At 30.9% G+C, this 16,047-nt stretch overlaps 1 protein-coding gene across 1 annotated transcript; it reads left to right on the forward strand.

Annotated features, from left to right (window-relative positions):
- The first annotated feature begins 8,019 nt into the window (after positions 1–8,019).
- On the forward strand, positions 8,020–15,287 carry LOC126734821 (GPI ethanolamine phosphate transferase 1-like). Its single transcript, XM_050438576.1, has 3 exons — positions 8,020–8,395; positions 8,456–9,055; positions 13,569–15,287. Exons 1-3 carry the CDS (start codon positions 8,056–8,058, stop codon positions 15,266–15,268), a joined length of 2,640 nt encoding a protein of 879 aa, XP_050294533.1. The 5' UTR covers positions 8,020–8,055; the 3' UTR covers positions 15,269–15,287.
- Positions 15,288–16,047: the final 760 nt, after the last annotated feature.

The following is a 16,047-nucleotide window of genomic DNA, read 5'->3' on the forward strand; positions in this document are numbered from 1 at the left end:
CTCCATCTCCCAGGGTGATATGAAGTTTGGTTGCCCGCCAGGAACCTATGTTATTGAGCTGCGTAGAAGGATGGATTTGAAAATAAAGGCATAGCTTGGACTCTTAGGATCGCGGACGAACTGCACAGATCTCCATTCCGCCATCATCAAAACCGCTATACTCCCGCCAACTCCGTTTGAAAACGACATGGTGATACCATGATGATATACGCGACCGAAATTCGCTTTGCAAACTACGGACAGCAAACTGTGTTTATAAATACAGCCTAAAAGCCCTATTTATTATTGGATTGGTGTGACTCGATTGTTGCGACGTTGCCGTACTTGACACAAAATAATAATTCTATATAATAGTCCCAAATAATAATTGTGACCTCATGAAATAATGACTTCAAGGCTTTATGTTCTTTTCGGGTATATAAGAATATTTATTTTATAGGTATAAAATGTTAGCCATTACAAATTTAATTAAAAGGTAATAAAGAAAGTTAAAAGAAATAGTTTATTTTTTAATTGTTATGATTTTTTTTTGAAGTTTCATTCAACCATTTGCTTACAACAATTATAATTGGCTTTAACTGCAAATAACGAACTGCGTTTATAAATCCAGCCTAAAGGTCCCAATTAACTGTCACCTCATTAAATAACGACTCTCAAAGCCTCTACGTTTTTTTGGGGTATACAAAAATATTTATTCAAATACCAGATATTATAAAATCAAAAGTTAATCATAACCAATTTAATTAGGAGGTAATAAATTTGTTTTATCTCTGTAATTACTTGAATCCATTTCAGTGTCCTGAGGATGACTTAATATGAGTCGAAACGTCGACATTTAGGTAAACAGGTTTCTGTTTTATTTCTGACCCCACCCAACAACCCTCCGCAATATTGGTAATAAAGAATGTTAAAAGAAATAGGTATTTTTTGATTATTACAATTTTTTAAAATTTTGAATTTCGCTTTTAAAATCTTATGAATATAATAATAATAAAATATCTTTATTCAGCAACTGATACAATAATGCCTATTTGCTTACAAAGCTGAAAATTAGCTACAAGCTACTCTTATACTCTTAACCTTCATTAGAAAATAAATAAATTAATTAATTAAATAAATAATAATTGCAACTATACTTATCCATTAAAGTTCACTATAAGTACAACAACCAACTTCCATACTAGCAGTCCCCCCCATAAACAATAAACAAGATACCTCATCTCAAAAATTAATTTCTAAAATTTCTTTTAAATGTATACGAACTGTCATTAAATAATTAAACATAGGATTTTGACTATTATAAAAAATAACAATATTTACGTACAAGTAAACAGACCAGTTGAATGGTGTGGCATAGTGAGGGAATTAAGTCTAATATTTCGACCATGTTCTCGATTCTTCGGTAAAAGTTTTTCATACAGATATTTGGGGCTTCGGGTATTAACGGTATAGAAATGTAGACAATAAAAACTTAAATAAATATAATATTTTGAGCCTTATTAAATTAATAATAAATCGGCCACAGGTGTTTTGAAGACGTTGTAAACGGTACTGTTGATCTAACCAGCGAAAATAAACTAATGAAATACAACAAACAATATTGGATAATGGATAAAACAAAAGCTTCAGTAAGTTTTTTCCTAGTCTTATAATTTAAAATTAATTTGTTAGCATGAAGCATATGCATTCTCAAATAATACTTTTTTAGCAGAATACTGATATGTTCTCTGAACTGCAAAAAGCTATCTAAAGTCAATCCAAGAACCTACATATTATCAGAAAAAGGAATTGATGTGTTAATCAGTTAAATTTTAACGGATGAAATAATATTTTTACGAGCATTTTTATTTGAAAATAGTATTATTTTAGTTTTGGCTGGAATAATGACTAAGTTATGCTCCTTTGAGTAGATTGAAATTAAATTAAGTTCAGCTTTAAAATTATATTCAACTAAATTATCGTTGGGATCGAAGTAGCGCAGAACCTGCGTATCGTCGGCATACTGGTGAATTTCTGCTAAATTTAAAACCTTTGGTAGGTCTGACGTGTAAACAAGAAGAGGCCCAAGGATAGATCATTGAGGTACCCCTGATTGAACCCCTTGATACGCATACATGCCAACTGTTAACTCAGAACAGTTGGCATGTATGCGTACTCTTTGTGGACGATTCCACAGATATGTTTTAAAAAAAAGTTTTAAAAATTAAAGGTTGATTTTTTAAAATAAAGGTGGATGTCAGGTAAGTAGCAAACTGTATATGACCACTCTTTTCAGGACTTAAGAAATTACACTCAATAAACTGACTGGACGTAAATCATGTGAACTCTTAGAAATAAAAACTTTAGGAATTGGAACGATAGTCGACTCCCTCCATGCTTTAGGAAAATAACCCGTTAACAAACAACTATTTATTATATTAGTAATAGGGTTAATGATATTAGGTAAACAAATCTTTACCATTGAAAGAGTAATATTGTCCGGTCCTGCAGCATTAGATGTAATAGCGGTAATTATATTTTGCACTGAATATTGATCAACAAGGGAAAAGTCAAAACTAATATTACTAAACTTGTTATGCAAATAAAAATTTATTTTCTCAAAGCAATTATTTGACTTATTAAATACACTAACGAAGAAATCATTAATTACATTTGGGTCAATTAAATTGGATGGAAGTTCAGAATCACCTCCAGAGCTCTTTTAAGCTCTTTTAGAAAAGCAGTCTTTTCTCTCCTAATCGAGGCAAGTGCAAAATTTCGGCACTCCTTATAATAAGTTCAGTTAACTGGACTTTTATCTTCTTTATATTTAGTAAGAGCTTTGCTCTTTTCATTTAAAATAAGTCTAAGACTGTAGGTTAACCAAGATGCTGCTTTCTTACTAATTCTTATGTTTTTGTCAGGAGCATGGATATCAAATAGGAAGTTAATATTTTGGTATAGAAAGTCAACTTTTTTATTTATATCTTCAATATAAAAACATATTTAAATTAACTTGGGCCAGATCTATCGAGAATTTTTCCAAGTCAATATTTTTGAGATCGCGAATTTTAATTATCTTTTGCTGAGGTTTTTTAATAAGTATGGTGAGGATACAAAATGGCATTTGTTGTGATTACTAATATATAAAGTAATGGTCCCACTCTTATAGCAAATTTTTTTACAATTAACAAAAATCGGGTCTAGGCATGTAGCAGATGTATTTGTAATGCGCGTCGCCTCATTTATTAGTTGGTCATACCCGTACGAATGTAGTGCAGAATATAAAGAGTTAGGTCTCATCGTATCTATGTTTAGGTCTCTAAATACTATAATTTAATAATATATATATAATAAGTATAAATGATAAGTCATAATTTACTAATATATATGGAATGATTTCATCAAGGAAATTCGAGATTTCAGATATCCGAGTCTTAGGAGGTTTATAAATAAAAAGTAGGGCACTTTTGTGGACTCCGACATATAATAATAAATATTCAAAGTCTACATTGTTGACGTTCATATCAACTATCAGAATAAAAAGTTCATTTAATGCATATACCAACACCTCCCGCGACTCTGTTTAGCCTATCCATTCGATGAAAAAAAATATCCGTCTCTTTCTTCTCCCCTTATAAGAAACAACCTGTATTCATGTCAAATGCCTTAATAAACACATTGGGTATGTATACTATTCTTTAGCACTTTTCTGCAGCGTCAGGTGCTACTTGTAGTTAGATTACACGATAATTTGAAATATCGACTTGGAAGCGGCCACCTTTCGCCATTTTCTTGAATAAATTTCGCATTCTAACCTACACGAACCCGACGTTGTGTCGACTCCGCAGGATTTTATACAGGAGTACCGTTATATAGGTAATGTGTTGCTTATATCTTTAGGTTTTTAAACCTAAGGTTTGAACCTTAAGGTTAATCAATATTGGAATTTGCATTTGTGGAATTTAAATTACTATCTTTAGAAAAGAAGTAGTAACAGTATAATCAATAAATTAATGTTTCTTAATAATGGCACAATTATTATATTTCTAATAATATGTTAATTAAAAAAACGCACGGAAGTGACTGGCATTGCTTTTAAAATGGCATTAAATTTCGAAAAAAATATACATCGTGTTCTAGCAATATAGTTTGCTAACCAAACTTTATGTTTACAGGGTAATGAACACACTAGATACTGGTGAAACTTATGTATTTTATATGAAACTGTTCAATTGCACCAAGCATGATAAAAGCATCTAAATATTTGAGGTGGAAAAATTAATAAAAATCAATTTTTTTAATAAATGTTGGTGTTAACTCTAAACAATATTAAAATTAAGCGAACATTTGCTTTGGATAATAACAAGGCGAAAACCGAATTTTATATTAAAATTTTAAAATAAAGCACTAAATATTGTTGAATCCGAAGACGTAGCATATGTGACTTTCGAATAAATAGCATAGACATACAATTATTGACTTATTTTATTGGGTTTTACTTTACTATTAAAGAAAATATAAATTTAGAAAATACTATATCATATGGTCAATTATTGAGAAGAAAAATAAAATAGACTGAAATTATACTTTTCTACTTATCATGTATTTAGAAGAAATATGAACTTTTAAAATATTTAACGCACGAAATATTAACGAGTTCAGTAAATCTAAACTACAATAATTTTTCTTCAATTTTAATATTCAAAGTAAGAACCCAACTCAGAGGTCGATAGATAAAACCTCTGCTCCTAAGTATTTTCTAAATTGATATTTACTATAACAGTGATGTAATACCCAAAAAAATAAATATCTAATTATGAATTCGTCAACAACAATACAGATTTTACTTATACAATTGTTGGCCAATATTTCCACCCTTATTTATAGTTTCCGGCTTATGTCAATATTTAAAGAAAAATAACCAACTTATTTTTTTTATTGACGTGATGACATTGTTAAAGAAACTAGTATATAACACTAGTGTTATTACTATGTCTTCCTAAAAATAAAAATGGTATATATATCTTAATCTGAATCGATTTTCGTTTCAGACTTTTTATCAATAACCGATAAACAAATTACGAAGAAAAATATACCAAAAACGACACAAATAAGAAAGAATTATACATTGAAAAAAAATACACAAAAATCAAAAAAGAAACTGCTACCTAAAAACTAAATACCGCATAAAACTCACTTTTCAAGGAAGGCTGACAAAACAAATGAAGCTAGCCTCCTCTAAGATACAGGCTTTTTATAGGCCAACGGAGGCTCTACTAATTTGTGCCTCCGGTGGTACATGTTACCGGTATCATGTAAGTCGTATATTGGAAGTGTTCGAATAAATAATTTGTTAAAATATAAAAATAGAAAAGGTGACATTTTCAAAACTTGACATACAATGGCTATATTTAACGAACCAACAATAAAAAATCAGTAAAAACAATTTCTATAATAAGAAGGTCGAAGGTAACTTAGGTTTTAGCTTATCCCTTTTTCCAAAGCCACTCCAACTTTATAATCTTAAACGGCAACCCCGGTTTATGATATTCTATTTAAAAACACTTTTCACAACATTATTTCCAATGGTAACCTAGAAAGCTACCTTCGATGTAGTATTTTTTGTTGATTAAATAAAACATTATATAATTGAATTAAAATTGTATTTTTTATTATTAACTTAGGAAATATTCAAACTGATTTCTATTGTTTCCAAAACAATAATAAAATTCGGTTTGTACTGACGTATATCTGCAAATGTTTCTCTAGAAATAGCTTACGATTATTGTTATTACCTATACTTTCAGTCAGTCCCCTGTTGAGTCAGGTTGCGTCTTAAAATCAACAAATTTTAGGTGGCCCCAGTGGTGGGCTATTCAACAGGACCTCTTCTTCCAATCCATTAACTAGGATAACTATTTTCTAACCTTTCCCCAACTGGAATACAATGAGAAAATGTCCCAACCTGTTGAAAATGTAAATCTTAGTTGTCTCTAATTTATGAACTATTAGAGGTTCAATAAATAGATCTTTCTAGAATGTCAGCACGTGTTTCGCGATTTAAATTTCCTTATGTAAATAACATATCAATATTTGCATCTCTAAATACTCTCTCATTTAAATAGAAAGTGCAATCATTAAAGTAAATATTTTTGATGAGCCGATGTTTTGCATGATAAGCCGGTTGCTGTAGCTGCCTGGCGAGTCGAGAACGTAGGATTTATTGCAAGCTGTCCGAGTACTTCAATTTTTGCATTGTTTCGCTCAGTAATCTTGGTTTAAGCCTTTTTTTTATCTGCGAGCAGTTTCTTGAAATTTTGCCATTAGTTGGCGAATGTACACATGACATTTCTCTACAGATATCTCTAGTTACATTCATGAGTTTTTCTTAACAAAAATTGATTTTCTTTTTCACAGATAAAAATCATTACCATAGGTTCAATAGGCTGCACAATATTGTTGCTTTTATTGCTTTTATTTTATTTTGCTTACGGATTTATCGAAAACTACTGTTTAAAAAAAACGCCGAAATACATCAAAAGGTTTGTCAAGGGGTATCGAGTAATAGCTTGTTTAAAAGGTCTTTCAAAGTCTTTTATTTTGACGTTTGATTTTTTTAAATCGGTCGATTCGTTTTCGAGACAATTAGAAAAATCTTTGTTTATCTTAATTTGTTCAGATAGAAAACAAAAACATGAAAATATCAGTTTTTATTTCAATAAGTGTTCAAAATGTTGCCCGTTTTTGGCCAAACAATGATATAGGCGATGTTCAAATTCCTGACGGACATTTTCAAAAACATGTTGTGGGATATCATGGCAGCTGTCAATGATGCGTTGACGAAGTTCATCCAAACTTTCAGGTTGGGGAGTAAACACAATAGATTTCAAATGACCCCATAGAAAAAAGTCTAACGGCGTTATATCAGGAGATATAGCAGGCCATTCTATAGGCCCCCTTTGCCCTATCCATTAATCTGGAAACTCGTCGTCTAGCCATTGCCGAACGGGAAGAACATAGTGAGGAGGAGCGCCGTCTTGCTGAAAATATATTTCAGATGACGAGTTTCCAGATAAATGGATAGGGCGAAGGGGGCCTGTAGAATGGCCGGCTAGATCTCCTGATATAACGTCGTTAGACTTTTTTCTATAGGGTCATTTGAAATCTATTGTATATATATATACACTTATATACTACATCTTTAGGTTTCGACTTCTATTTTGCCTAAGTATTATATGCCATTATTTAACTGAAAGAAGAGACAATTTAATAACTTGTCAGTTGTCGCAAGGAACTTAATTCTAACAAATCATGGTCGCAAAAATTAGCTCTTTTGTTTTAATGCATATAATAATATTAATAATAATACTTAAGTAATAATAATATTACAGCCGATAGTTAGAAAAATTTCAAACATGTTTTAAAGGTGGATAATTCTTATGCGTCAATAAATACCAATGTTCAGCCCTTAATAATAAGTTTAGACAAAGATAGTGGCAGTGAAACAGAATTAAATTTAGAGTAAGGTGGAATAAGTTATTAAACAGTCTTTGAATTTATAAAAAATAGTTGTATTTTGTATTCTATATTATGCTCCTATTTTATTATTATTTTTATTTACTCTTATATACTTTTATAAATAAATATTATTTAACCATCTCGTCACTTTGCCTTATCTTGGAGAAGAAAATAAGTAATATTATTAAAATAATAATATTTATATAAATTTGTGTATTTTGGTACTAATTAACCTTTTCTAATAAAATACTATTCTTTATTTAATTAGTAAATTTCATTTAGAATAATTTTCAAGTCGACCCTGTTCTCTTTATCACCTCTTAAAAAGGTTGGACCTTGCACAATGGGGCCTAATGGTCTAATTGATTTATGGTAGTAGGAGTCTGTACCGCACTATTTGTTTTTATCAATTTTTCGAATCTAAATTACTATATTTCCTAATAAAACTAACACACCTTACCTATATTTATAACTTTTATGACGTTCATAACCAAGTTTGTTATGGTAGTCAACGTCAGGTAAAACTGACATCTGCAGTAACACAAAATTCGTAAAATGTCGAAATATTTCCCAATTATTAGGAAACTAAAAAAATATTTTATTCTTCTTCTTTCAGTGGTAGTGCATTTATTCGTATTGTTTGCGGTAAGCGATCTTTATTTTACCCATCATCCGAATAACGATGTGGAACTGACAGAATCGTCATCAACTGAACCGATAGCAAAAAGGATTGTGGTCTTTTTAGCAGATGGATTAAATTCCGATAGCATTTTTAATAGTCATTTATATAAAAACTTATTTATAACTAATTTCACTGAACATCCCGGAACCTTTGGCATTGCAAAAGCTAGATTTCCGACTACTGAAAGAGCAGGCCATTTAGCACTTTTAACTGGTAAGTGAAAATTACAGAAAGCATATTATAGAAAATATATGCAACTATACTCACTTCTAGGTACATATGAGGATCCTGTCAGAAGTATTTTGAATAGTCTTATAGGAGCAGAAGTTACTATTGATAATCTGATTAACCGCACATCACATACTTGGTTTTGGGGAAATCCAAGTATAATAGATATATTTGATTACGATAATAAAGATAAATTGCATAAAGCTCAATACAATAAATCCGTTACACCAACCAATTCATGGATAGCCTCTAATATCAAGGAATTTTTGACTCATAACGCCCAGAGAATTCAATTTAATGATGATAATACTATATTTTTCATTCACATGCCTCTTAGTGCTTCTACAAAAACAATTATAGAAAAGAATACAGAGATCAAAATCTTAGATATGCAAATCAAACAGATAGTATCATCTTTTAAAGAGGCGTTCATGGATAATAGCATAACATTCTTTGTCACATCTGCCTACGGACTAACTGACTGGGGTTCACATGGTGGGCATAGTAGAGCAGAAACAGAGACACCTGTAATCGCTTGGGGCGCTGGAATAAAGGAAAACTCCAAACCCGTTAATATGAAGCAAATCGATTTTCCCTCACTAATAAGTTCTCTGACTTCTGTTTCAATACCTAAAAATTCTTTGGGTAAGTTAAAAGTTCTCTGCAGAGGGAGACCATCAAAATCTCCAAAATCATATAATATGGTCATGGAATATCTGGTTAAAGAGCTGTTTTGATTCTCTAAATTACTGCGTAATTATTTTTGAAAAATTAAGTCTGCGGTAAGAAATTAAAGAAAAAAGTGATATATATCATATATAAAGAAAATTTGTTTCCTAAAAAGAAAATGAAAAAATAGAGAAAAATATCATGTGATCTTGCAAGGAAGTGTACTTAAGTTAACTATGTTGATTTGAAAGTTCCCACTTTTTAAAGGTTTAGAGCTAATTGAAAGTAAAAATATCTGCCCGAAATGAAACCAATAATCTTAATTTTAACTTACCTTATTTTTTACCTTTTTACCTTAATTTTGAATTTCCTGCAAGGAGAATTCTTGCCGGCTTTGGCTTTTTTAATGTTGAAGAGGTGTAGGGTAAATAACACCACTCCTCTTGTAGTCATTTTATACATTGCACCTTCAGTATCGCTTACAGATTGCACCAGACATCAGCGCTGCAAAAGTATCTCTCTACCTTTATCTTCTAAAGTCAGTGTTGCGGCAACTTAATTTGGTGGTAAATATCATTGGTAAATATTAACTTTGTGACCCAATACCTACATCACGGTGTTAATTACATTATATTTAGTGAACTAATGAGCATTATTCAAGTGAGATGATGGAAGAGCAGGGCAAAGAAATTTATAATATAGATAAACAATACTTGCGTCTACCAGAAGCAGCTGTTATTTAGCTGATCTAATTTGCAAATAAGACACTTGCTAATAACAATTCCGAAACCTTACTTGAAACCAAAAAAGAAAAGCTTCGAAATCAGTTATTTCATGGCTTTGGCTGAACTACATAGCTGGCATTAGCTGCTTCACAAAATAAACTAAAGTTAATTGTCGGGGTAAATACAAGTTATCTATCATATACTGATGTCCATTTCTTTCGCCTTCTCTTGAATTCTCTTATACGTGAATTCTGGATTTAGTGGTTTTGGCCTGTACTTATTGCCAAATGAATTTTGAACATTATTGGTGTCATCTAATTTATGTTGATCAACCAAAGTATATTTGTAAGTTTCACTATAAGTGAGGTATTCGGTCAGAAATAGTTGTCCAGTCTCTCCATTGCATATAATAGTCGTTTCTATATCCAGAGCAATATAAGTTGTAATGTATTTTACCAAAGACATAAGTAATGAAATACTTCGTAATAGATACCAGAGATGTTCATACGTTTCCTCTTCATTATATTCTTCTTCAATCACTATGCCGTTCAATTACATAATTTCGGACTAGTTACCCTGATACTGATAGTTTTTTATTAATGGGATGATTTTTCTGCATCCATCTTACTATTTGTCAATCTTGTCGTACATTGTATGTTTCTACTGTGCGAGATCTCAGCACTCGGGAACTGAAGGGTATATCGGAAACTGTTTTATATTTTGCTAAAAATATTAAGACTTATTTAAGACTTTATTTAATTAACTTATCTTATGATCCTTTCCCGATTATATTCACCTAAACATATACATCGATATTGCCTTAAATAATGAGAGGGTTGGAGTTTTATGTGGTTGCCAGGCAGTCACGATAATACCGATTGTTCTTGACTTGAGTAGGCCTAAACTAAAGTAAAACTACGTAACTGGGCTATGTTTTATTAGATTTATGTTTTGTTTTCGAATTTTCTTCACTTGTTTTGCCTTATACAACTTCTTCTTTAATTAAATATGACACTTTTATAATAATACTATTCTTTTTAGTTGTCCCCGAGTCAACTTAATAGAATAGAATACGCAATAATATGGAAATAACGGTAAAAAAATTTAAAAATATTTAGGCTTAAAAAGTCACAGAAAATTTTATAGTACAAAAAATTAATAAAATTTAATTCTCTACAAGTTTGATCTCGTAAAAAAGGGCGCCAAAGACACCAAAACGCAGTTTTTTGCAGATTTATCCGTTTTCTGGAAAAAATAAATTCTTTTTTTTAAACTAAAGGGCATGAAATATTGCTGTACTGATGTTAAGAACGTTTTCTACACTTCAACCATATTTTTAATTGTAACTACAGCAATAATCATTGTTAATAGTAATTAACGTTTTATTACCATTAAAATAAACACTTTATCCAGTCTTCGAGTGACAACATTATACAAAATTCGTTGAAGTTCGCCATGCAATCAATCTGATTTTTTTTCCGGGCAAGCAACGTTTGCATTTATTTTTCAAATCTCAAACTAGTCTAATATTCATATATTTCAGAACTAGTATAGTATTCACTTATGAAGAAGCATATTATTTACGTTTAATTAATTTAAATAATTTACTTTCAAATGCATGGACATCGATTAAAACATGTTTAAGGTATCTTCAATTAAGGTAAGTTTATAAAAAAAATTATTTCCTTTAAAAATTCCATCATTTTTCATCTTCTATTTTTCATGCCTCCAACTGTTATTTTTTCTGTTTTTTTTTGCTTCATTTTCTCCTTTCCTAAGCTAGATTAATCCATTATTGACCGACCCAAGTAAAAACTTATTATCAAATATTTTGTTATTAAACTACATTAAAAACAAGGAAACTAAGATTTTGAGAGGATCTACCATATGACGAGTTGGATCTTACTAAATTTGAAACTTCATTACTGTTTTCGGCTTTTCCGCTGTATTGTAGCACAGATCCTGATAATGTCGAGCGGAATTCAAGTTGACCAATATTAGTTTCATGCGCGATATTGATTTTCCAGCTGTTTCCCACCATACATACTATCAATAAGATTTGTAAACCACCACCACCTTTTGCCTCTTATACCCATAGGGTAGTTTGTTATTAGATTGACAACAGAATAGTACTCTGATTTTTTACCACACAGAGAAGGTCCAATAAACTCGTGGTCCTGCTAGGCCTAAGTTTTCATTTCACTGTCTTTCCACCATATGGAATGGCTTGAAACCAAATCGCACTGGTTTACCATGAATAAAATTTTGCATATTGTAAGATGTCCTGAAGATATTTTAAATTGTATACATTTCTTGTTTATGATATCAAAGATGCCGTAACTTTGCAAATTTGTCATCCTGAGCAAATTGTTGTGTGATAAATGAATGTTTTGTTTTATTGACCTGAACTTATTACGACACGCATGCGATACATACTACTTCAGATTGCTGATGTTGTTTTAAAATTAGAAGTGAAAAAGTATGTAGGTGTGTAGGTGTCAAAATTGACAGGTTTACTTTTATAGTGCAGGTATAAATATTTTCGGGAAATTACTTATAGCAAAAATAAATATGTATTTGAAAGTGTGTACCGAGAAGAACTTATTACATTTTTTTCAATAAAAAAAAAGAACACCAAATTAAATTTTTATTGGATAAAAATGTAAATAAAAAAATGTGGACACGTAAAGAGCAACTTGGCTTAATATGAAATAAAAACCTTCATTTTTCTGGTCAGAAAAAATTTCTTATTAAAAGTGTGCGCATATGCACACTTGGCCAGAGTGGACTACAATGGGTTAAAAGAATTTATTATAAGAACATTCAATGCCATCCGGTTTTTAAAAATGCGTATCTATATTGTCAAATGACGAGTGAATTAATTTATGAAATTTTTCTTCAATTGAAAATTCCAGTTCCAAAAAGACGTTCCAAGAAGTAGTTCTCATAAACCGAATTTGAACTTTGACACTGTAATTGTTACAGCGGTGCCTCTGTGAGTTGTAGAGAATTTAATTCTCTTTTTTGGCTTATAAAATTTTTCGTAATATTCACGATTTGGCCAGAAAATTGAATCAAAATTTTTTTAAAAAAACGATACACAATATATTGCCTATGGTTTTTTAAGTAGTCAAAATCTGCATCTTTTAATTTATTTTACGCTGAATACAAGTAGTGTATTTTATTTATTAATCAAACACAGCATACAACTGATATCATTAATTACATTTTTTGGCGTTTCTCAAAAACCAAAAGGGTGCGAAAAAAGAAAGGGATACCCATCCGCAAAGTTAAGCTTTTCTAATGGACCACTAACAACTCCCAAAGTATGAAACCAGGGACCATTTTTAACATTTTCAAATGCTTTATTGACTGTATTACAAACTAAACCGGGAAACCTCTACAACTACGGCCTATATCTTCCAAGATGACAGTAATCTAGATGCCAGAACGTGACTACCAGATAGTTGTTTGTTTGTTTTAAAAACTGCTCTGAACTAATAAACAAAATCTGGGCTACAAAGAGAAAAAAAACAACGTGTTTCTAGTGGTTCCACTAAGTTATTATTTAATTTGGTATTGGTAGATTTTAACACTTAAATATATTTATTATTCGACATAAAAAAAGAAAAGATGAGTAGTGGCACCTTTGTTTTATCAAAGGATGCGCTATATTTTATGTAACACAGCTTTAAAAGTTTAAGTACATTATAAGATCGAATATAAGGCATCTATTTACCATAAACTTTAATCTTTTGTTCCAGGAATTGTACCAGTAAATTATCTAGACCTATCTAAGAGGCAGTACCTCCACGATCAGACGTTTAATGCCATACAGTTATTTAAAATCGCAGAAGCTAAGAAAAACTTCTTCGAAAAGATGCATTACGTGAAGTTCACCAAAAAGCCAGAAGCATTTAAGGGCCTTGATACAGAGGGCCTCTTGGACCGATTGGCTGAGATTCATTTTGCTATGCTACATTCAAAACCCAAGAAAGTATCTAATGAAATCCATTCATTTGTTACTGACATATTTGAAAGTATTGCCTACTATGAAACTTTTTACAACGTGAAACTGATTTATTCTATTACGTCTGGCTATTCTTTTTGGATCATTTATATGTTTGGATATAGCTTCTTCGAAGTAACAGAATGCTTCTTCAGTTTGCGCCTTCCTATAGGCATATTATTAATTTCATTATTTTTTTCAATGATAAAACCATGGTCTAGCTTATTGTATACTTTCTATTTAGCCTTTCCATTTGCCATGTTATGGCTAGCAGCTCCTTATGTATATACCATATTGAAAGAAGTCCCCCAGATTTTGATTTATAACAAATTACTATCTTCCTTATGTTTTATGCATATTCAATTACTCTTACTGGCAACATTAAGCAGAGAAATAGTTAGCTTGCAAATTTTGTTTGTTGGGCTGTCGGTCGTTGTTCCGAACATTTATAATAGGTCTTTATCAAAAAAGGCAGAAATTATGTGGCCCAGTTGTTGTGTATCTTTGGCCCTGTCATCGTTTTTAGGTAGGTTGCAACTTACAATATGTTCTGTATCACTTTTGATCTACGGATTTTGCATTTGGCTTTATATGCTAAGAAAATGCCGTAAACAAATTTATAGCGACCTTGTTGCCCAAGAAATTAATCCTAAGTTAGATCTAAACGTATTAGGGTTACAATTATTATGTTTTAGTTTAGCAGGGTTTTACAAGGCATACCATATCTTTTTCTTGAGCAGATGTCATATATTTCCTTGGTTGATAGTCTTAATACCACTAATACTAACAATTTTTCCTACAAAACTACCTGGTATTCGAATGGTAAGTGTACTATTTGGATTGGTACCATTTTACTTCATAACAGCGACCTCAGATGAAATGATATTTTTGCTTATATTTGTAGCAACAGTTTACAGTTGGGGTACTATTGAGACAGCTTCTGATGCACACATTGGGGAGATGAGTATTGCATGTTTCATGAAAGAATTAAATACAATTAATGATAAATCTCTATTTATTAGGAGACTTTATGCTACTTCTGTATTTGTTTACGCAGCATTTTATGGCGCCGGAAATGTTTTTAATATTAATAGCTACAGTGTATGGTGGTTTACCAGTTTAGCATCATCCTCCTCGTATATTTTACCTATTTGTATAGTTCTCATGAAAATTGCGACGCCGATGATTATACATTTTGCTATACTGTATGCTTGCAATAAGAGTTCCAAGGTAAGTACTTTTCATATGGTATGCCTTTTAACAGTGGTCTTTGATGTGGTAATTTTAGAAATGATGTTGTTATTCAACTTCAGGACCATTATTCCTTGGGTAAAAATAGATATAGCGCAAATTATTGCGATAACTCTGCTAAACCTGTTAATAATTTATTCCTACTTTTTAGTTAATGTAATAAATAGTGCATATTATAAAATTATTGTACAAAAAAGTAAATAAAATGATAACAACTAAATAATAGCAATTATTAGCACAGGAAAATTAAACTAAATGATAATTTAGTTTTTTTTTTACATTTTTGTTATAATCCATCTGTCACTCGAAGAAAAAGAAAGGCAAATGCGAGAGTCATCCGCAATTTGCTGTAATTTGGCTTGTGTAAGGACACTGCATATCTGCTACATAAACAGAGAAAAGGAGTGGTGCCAATATGGATCCCTGTGGTACTACTGCGTTCATAGGTAAAAAGTTGGATTTGTTGTTTTTGCCAAATTCTCCTTTTAAACAAACACAGTGCGCTCGGTTTTTAAAATACCATTTAAAAAAACTGATTGCATCCTTAGAGTCTAAAAGCATTTCATGATTATTAGCATCAAAAACATTACTAAAATCTAAAAAGTCCAATGTATGTCATTTCCTTTTTATCCAGCTTAGTTTTAATAGCATTGACAAATTTTACAACAGATGTGGTAGTATTGAATTTTTTTTGAAAACCAGACTGACAATCAGAAATTACTCTCATTGATTTAAAAAAAATGGTTAATTGATTAGATATGTCTTTTTCTAATATTTTCGGTAAAATACTAATTGGTCTCAGATGCTTAAAGTTTACATAATATTTGCATGTTTCCATATATCCGGATATAGGGTTTCTAAGATACAAGTATTAGTTATGTAAAAGAAGCTTTTTGCAAAATGGGAAACAGAGTTTAATATCACGCATAGAAATTCTATCTTCACCGACTGCATTTGTTTTTATAGAATTTACAATTTTTAAC

The sequence above is a fragment of the Anthonomus grandis genome, chromosome 4 (assembly GCF_022605725.1).
Source record: "Anthonomus grandis grandis chromosome 4, icAntGran1.3, whole genome shotgun sequence".
NCBI lineage: Eukaryota > Metazoa > Arthropoda > Insecta > Coleoptera > Curculionidae > Anthonomus > Anthonomus grandis.

Excerpts from the sequence above, each read along its gene's own strand:
- LOC126734821 (XM_050438576.1), top strand. The coding sequence starts at position 8,056 with ATGTCGAAATATTTCCCAATTATTAGGAAACTAAAAAAATATTTTATT. Across the intron at positions 8,396-8,455 it reads CCATTTAGCACTTTTAACTG|GTACATATGAGGATCCTGTC; the intron begins GTAAGTGAAAAT and ends ACTCACTTCTAG. Across the intron at positions 9,056-13,568 it reads AATACCTAAAAATTCTTTGG|GAATTGTACCAGTAAATTAT; the intron begins GTAAGTTAAAAG and ends CTTTTGTTCCAG.